Genomic DNA, 6,623 nt, shown 5'->3' with positions numbered 1-6,623 from the left:
TAATAATAATAATAAAGCAAATACCTTGGAGAAGCTTAGGAGAACAAACTAAACTATTCTTAGTCTGGGTCATGAGTTAGCAGGTCTTTCTCTTCCTCTTTCCTGGAAACTCACATATCACCAACACCCCAAGATTATTTTGCCTTTTGTTGTCAGGTTTCCTAATTGGCAGATGACTCACTTCAGGGTGACAAAATGGGGTTGGCTGGCAGAAGGGGCCCCACGAATGAAAACCCTGCAGTCCTTCTCCATGGTGTGTCCCTCAGCTGGGGAATTCAAATTACATCATCGCTGACATGGAAGGAGGAACGTGAGGCCTCTTGGGGCTTCTCACTGGACTGGATTGATTTCACTCAGAGCCAGCACCTGCCCCATGCCCCCCTCCACTCGCTGACACCTTCCCACCTTAAGGCGATGCCTGTCTTGACCCCTCACCCCCTGCAGCTCGATTGTTGGGGCCAGTCCTGACAGTCCCCTTTATCTCATCCCCAAGCGGTTTAGGTTTTAAACCTTCTTGATAGACCCCAATGTGCCAGCCGGGGGGAGCATGGAAGAGAGGTGGCGGGGCTGCCTGTGTGCACCTGCCAGCTAGGCTGTTTCTCCGCAGCAGGGAAGAGGCCACCTGTCTCTGTTATGGGCAGGGGACAGCTGCAGTCACACTGGGGGCGTAGCGATGGACAACCTGTTGGGCTGAGACACATGGTCATCTTGTGAACGGTTGTTCTCTATTTCTAGACCAGATTTCTCTAGCATTCACCCTGCTCAGAAGGTGCAAAACTGTGGAAATCTATGTATGTTTTAATGTTCTGGGTGACAGAAACACTTGAACCAACACGCCTTTCAACAAGAGAGCTTCTTGTAGCTTCAAAGATTTTGGTGTCAGGTGTTCTGAGAGTGACACTGAACAAATGATTGTTTTTCTTATTTTTCTCATTTGAAAAAAAAGGAGGGGATACCTATTTTACTGGGTTGCTTTAGATGCTAACTTGAGTAACCCATGTAAAATGGTCTAGTTTCACGTAAGTCACTGAATAAGTATTATTTTTGTTTTGAACGGCGTGCCTCTGTAACTAAGTAATCCAAAAATAAAATTCAATAAAGTAATAAAATAATAAACCAGAACTGGATCTACTGGACCTCAGGCAGAGATGTAAAGTTTACTCATCCTCATATAGGATAAGAATTTGGATTCTGCCCCAAGACCAAAATATATTTTACCCTTAGGATCGAAATAGACTTTGCTTCAAAACAGTTGAATATTAAACGCTGCATTCCGCCTCTCATTAAGGTCTTTCCCCTCTTCCTTTGCCTTTCTTCTGCTTACCCTCCAGCGCTCCAACCCACTCCAGCAATGGAAATGTGCTAGAGACAAGCTGTTGTTGTTAGCACTTTTGACATACCCCAATGTACAAAAATCCAGAATGAAGACAGCATAGAAATTGGGCAAAAGTCAATGACTCACTGTTAGTAAGGACGCCGGCCACAAGAGCCAGCCACGGCTAAGGAACGCATCCCAAGAATGACAGAGCTTACGTTAACTCCAAAGGGTTGAACTCAGGGACTCTCTCCGAGCCATGTGCTGAATAGTTTCACTGCTAGTTTTTATTGCCTTGGAGTGGAAGGAAGGTATCATATTTGTAGGCCATAGTAATCTGCTCCTTCAGAATTCCTCTGAGGAAAAAGCTTAGCAACAAAAATCACTAGAGTTATCGTGCTATATCTTCTTGATTTAATACTAAGCCATGGAACAGATGAAACCACCTTGGCCTGCCTCCAAGCTCTGCAGACCCATCATTCCCGTACTTTCATTCTTTCTTCCCTTTTTGCAGCCTCTATGCCTCTCTTTTTTCTTTCATTTGCCTCTCCAGTCTGTTGTTGCCAAGTGGGTGACTCCTCCCCCACGCCCGTTCCCATGGTCCCAGTAACCCCCAACAAGAAAAATGCTCATAAAATAATTTAATCAATTCAATCCAAAAGCACTATGCAGAGCTTGCTCTGTGGTTAGCACCAAGCTCTGCCTGATACGTTATTGTAAACAGTGAACCCATAGTTCCCCCAAACAATCAGAGTTCCTCATGTTTCACTCTTGGTTGAGCTGAGATCAGGAGAGAAGTGAAAATACTGCTCTCCATCTTGCTAGAAACAAACCCCACCACATATGAAGACGTCAAGCCAGGTCTTCATTCCCTCAGTTTCTCCTCCAAGAAGCTCCACACTCACCCAACTCTTCCATTGTCACACCCAAGATGTACTGATCCCACAGGTGGTGAGAAATCGTCCCGGCGTGTGCTGCTGAGGAGGACCGCAGAGGAACTGAATGAGACAGAATGCAGCAGCCTCTAAAACCTTTTTTGGTTCCTTTATTTGCTTAGCACTTCCTCTCTTGATTCAGTCTCTCTCTCTCCCTCTCTCTTTTAAGATTTATTCATTTATGCATACAGAGCTGGGGTACAGGCCAGAGGTGCAAGGGGTGAGAGGACTCACCAGACACTAAGTGGGAGCAGAACAGGCTGACTGGAAATACACAGCTGAGGGGAGCAGCGGGGAGACAGGAGAGGTCTGCTGCTCCATGTTGGTCGCCTTTGGGGCCAGGGATTGAACTTGCAATGAAGTGGCTGCTGCTAGCTTACGGTGCTACACCCAAACCCGTTGTGCCATCAGAGGGCCCTCATTTTTTTCTTTTTCCTTTTTTTGTAGGTCAGAATTCAAAAAAATTGGGCTGACCCAGAAAGGCGAGGATTTGAGTTCTGGTAGTATCCGAATAAATTCAAAATTAATTTTGAAAAATGTGAGCACCAGCCATGTGCCAGGATTCATCTCGAATTAATGACAAGGACAGCTTTGTACTTGTGTTTTTCACAATGGGTTTCCATCAGGAACCCCACCTTTATTTTACCTAAGAAGCAAGAGGACGAACAAATTTTCACCAGAGTTAACCGGCACCCAATTCATGTTGCTGTCTCTACTTACTTCATTACTCAGAAATGATGCTTCATTACTCAGAAATGATGCTTCCCTGAGTAGGTTGCAGATTCAATTTAGGCAAGGCAGAGGTGAGTTCACATAGGGATTCTTGAGGCCTATTTGATTTCAGTGGTTCAAATGCAAGCAACTGTGGAGGGTGAGTGGGACATGTACACCCATGCAATGCCTCCAATATTAACATCAAAACAACAACGATCAACTGAAAGTGTGGCGAAAATGAAAGTGGAAGATTTAAGGCACCAGGTGCCTCATCCCGGCTGAGGCCGAGAAGCCCAGAAGTCCTGTACTCTGTAGAACCTGCAGGGCCCACTCCCTCTGCCACCGTGGATTACCCCTTCAGCATCCAGGACCCCCACTATGTGGGTGTTGCCTATGTGGGTGACTGCCAGCAGAATTGTCCAGATGCAGGACGATCATGACAGCGTACTGAAGAGGAGTGCAAAAAGGTGACGACTATTTGCTGGAGAGGCCAGAGACACTGAACTGCTTACAGAGTATATTCAGAAAATGTGCATCATTATGTGACATCATTATAACGTGTCTGCCACAGCAATGGCTAATTTCACATGCTGAAATCTGGCTGTCCTCGGGCTGTCCCTACCGTGTCAACCTCCTTCTGGCAAAGCATTAAGACCCCGCATCTGCTGTATGGACTGGCTGGCATTCTTGGCTAAGCACCTTTGCAGCCCAGAGCCATGGTGCCTTCTCACTTCTTGGTATTCTGGACCCATCCTACACACCACCTGTCTCAGGAGAGGACAGTGGAACTTCACAGGAAAAGTGTAGGGTGTTTCCAGGAATGTCAGGTCATGGCACCCATCACCTGGGCATTTCCTTGCCTAAAGGAAGCTCCTAACCTTCCCTCCCACTTGCTAGGGAACAATTTTTGATGGGCTCCTTTATTTTTTTCCTACTCCTTTGATACATACTCCTGGTAGATGATTAGTTAAGAATAAATCTGAATATAATGTGCCCGAAAAGAGCCACCTGATGTAAGTAAGCTGTAGATGTTTCAGACAAGCACAATTCCTGCCTCATTATGTTGCTTTATAGTAGTTTATGGTGAAAGTGATTCTAAGGTTAACATTTGCCTTTTTTATTGCTTTAACTTCCTCGCTTTGAATGAAATAAAACATTTACAAAAAGGCTTCTGTGAGAAGGAAGCTTGAAAGGAAGTCTAATTATGTCCCTTAGAAACAGCTGATTTTTATCAGTGGTGAGATTCAAGTAGTTTCTCTAAATAATTTGCCAAACAGAACAGAATTCAGAGGCTGTTTGCTACTTACTGTACTCAAGATTTAGTTTCAAAGTGTGTAATCACTGCTTACAACACAGGTTTGGGTTTTGTTTTTTTTTGGGGGGGGGCGGGGTTGATTTGAATAATTCGTTCTCCGTTTCACTGATACATTATATACATACATTTTAATGTGAAGGCGATTCCTACTCTGCATTACTTTCAGCAGCCATTGGATGTCAGTGCTGTTCCAAAAATGTGTTCACTAGAATCCAGGTTTGAAAACTTCCCATCCATGCTATGCCAGTTTTTACAAGTGAAAGCCTTTAGCTCTATCAAAGTGCACAACACTCAATAGAGAAAATATTTCTCTAATCTAAAGCGGTAACTGAGCCAAAATGCTGGAAGGAAAAATACACTTCAGCACTTGGCTTACAGAGTCTGGACTCCCCCTATAGTTTAACGGAATGATTAATGCGAAAATACGAATTGGATTCACAGACCATGGTTCCATATTCTTTCCGTGAGGGCTTTTAATTCCTGGTGCACTATTTTCCAGGGGGTGAGAGCCATTCTTGCAAATAGCTCCTCGCTGATAATGAATGAAAGGAAGGGATGCAGAGAGCACTGAAATCACCCAATGCAACCAGAAAATGGGCAAATGGAAACTCGCGTTCGATACTTTTAATTTGGCTGCGCACGAGAGTGGACAAAAAAAGTAAATTCTAACCAAGCAGCTACTCCGATTTAGCTTCCTGTGAGAAGTCACATTTAAAAACCGCAGTAGCAGGTGGTTTCTGTGTACCGAGCACAGGAGAGGCTGCTCTTCCGGACCCGTCGCCAAGTCACGCTAACAAACCTTCAACCTCCCCTCCAGTCCAAGCACCACGGCCAACTTAAGCAGCTGGCAGCGATTAGTGGGAAAGCAACTCTGCAATTCCTTCCAGGGACTTTTATTGGAAACCAAATGCGTAGTGGGAACTGTGCTTGGTCCCCGAGGACCCGGCGGAACCAGATTCAGTTCCGGACAGGTTAGTGGGTCAGGCCCAGGATGACGGGACGAAGCAAGCGGCCATGGACGCCAGCCGGTCCTGGAGGAGGCGCCACCGAGCCAAGCCAAGGTAAGGGCTGTGACGTGGCCTACAAAAGCTTCCCTAATGCCCAGTAAAAAAAGTAGAGAAAAATCGTCCCAGGTTATCGTGACAGCAGCTGGAGCCCCATCTTGCCGATCTGCGCATGCGTCGCGGCCTAACCCGGAAACACTGCCTCCCGGGAACCCGAAATCCAACAGCGGAGAGCGTAAACTACCTTTCCCATTAAGTAAGGGTCAAAAGCTCCCAGCATCCTCTTTACTTCGGGCGGCCGATCTTTTCCCTTAAAGAATCGGCGAAGGAGGACTTCATCCCCCAGGATGCCTTGGGGCCAGTTAGCTATGCACATGCGCCAAGAGGCGGGCCCGCCTTGCCCTCACGACCCCGCCTCTGTTCTAACCGCCGCCATTTTTTCAGAGACTTTCATCCGGCAGCCGGCGGGGCTTTTTTTCTTAAAGGAGAAGCGACAGCTCAAAAAATTTCCCCCTTCTCCCCGCAAGACTTGGCGACGCTGGGGGAAGAAAAACCACAGACAGGAAAGTGGGGTTGGGGTGGAGGCAGAAGAGCGCCGACGCTTCTGCGGCTTAAGGAAGGACAGAAAGAGCCCTGGTGGCATTATCGGTTCCTTAGGGAGGCAGGTGCGCGCGCAGCCATTCCAGGGTGCGTGCGAGGCGGGGAAAGAGGTGCGTTTTCTTCTGACCAGCCTCCTCGCGAGACCTGCTCCTCCCACTGCCCCTAGTGTGCGTTGAGCTCCGGAGGGGGGCAAAAAAGGTCACTTTGGGATTGTCGCGAGACGCAGCCGTTTAACGGTGAGAACGGGTGCGCGGGGAAGGAAACCTCGCGCGCTCCCTTGGAGCCGTTTCCTGATTGGCTGAAGGAGGGGGTGGGGGAGGGAACCCGGTACGCTGCTGCGTGAGAGCCCGTGAGGGGCGGGGCGGAAGAGTCCTTCCTCCTCTCCGATTGGCCCACTGAGCGACTGTGGCGGGCGCGCGCGCGCGCCGCCAGCGGTAGCGGCCTTGAGTGGCAGGGGGTGGGGGGGGCGCCCTGGGAGCCGGGCGGAGGGGAGGGGGGAAAGAGGAGCGCAGAGTGAGAGTGAGCCGGACGCTCCGGGAGGTGAGGGGGGCGGGGGGAGCAGCGCCGCGGCCGCCGCCGCCTCCGCCTCCACCGCCTGGGACGAGGGGGTGGGGGACGGACGAGCCCCGATGCCGGGGGAGACGGAAGAGCCGAGACCCCCGGAGCAGCAGGACCAGGAAGGGGGAGAGGCGGCGGCGGCCAGGGCGACTCCGGCGGAGCCCCCACCTCAGCCCCCGGAG

The 6,623-nt window shown here is 49.1% G+C and overlaps 2 protein-coding genes across 2 annotated transcripts in view; one reads left to right on the top strand and one right to left on the bottom strand.

The window, feature by feature from the left end:
• LPXN (leupaxin) overlaps positions 1-2,291 on the bottom strand; it is a 31,501-nt gene extending 29,210 nt beyond the window's left edge. The window contains exon 1 of the mRNA XM_004682756.2: positions 2,221-2,291. Within this exon, the coding sequence (XP_004682813.1) occupies positions 2,221-2,233 (13 nt within the window). The 5' untranslated portion in view covers positions 2,234-2,291. The remainder of the gene's footprint in view (positions 1-2,220) is intronic.
• A 4,094-nt stretch (positions 2,292-6,385) lies between these two features.
• The window catches only part of ZFP91 (ZFP91 zinc finger protein), a 24,806-nt gene continuing 24,568 nt past the window's right edge, over positions 6,386-6,623 (top strand). The window contains exon 1 of the mRNA XM_004683436.2: positions 6,386-6,623. Coding sequence (XP_004683493.1) covers positions 6,513-6,623 — 111 coding nt within the window. The 5' untranslated portion in view covers positions 6,386-6,512.

The sequence above is a fragment of the Condylura cristata genome, unplaced genomic scaffold (genome assembly GCF_000260355.1).
Source record: "Condylura cristata isolate star-nosed mole 26May11 unplaced genomic scaffold, ConCri1.0 scaffold00015, whole genome shotgun sequence".
NCBI classification, from domain to species: domain Eukaryota; kingdom Metazoa; phylum Chordata; class Mammalia; order Eulipotyphla; family Talpidae; genus Condylura; species Condylura cristata.
Note: the sequence above shows the minus strand (reverse complement) of the source record. Positions and strands in the feature narration are given on the sequence as shown.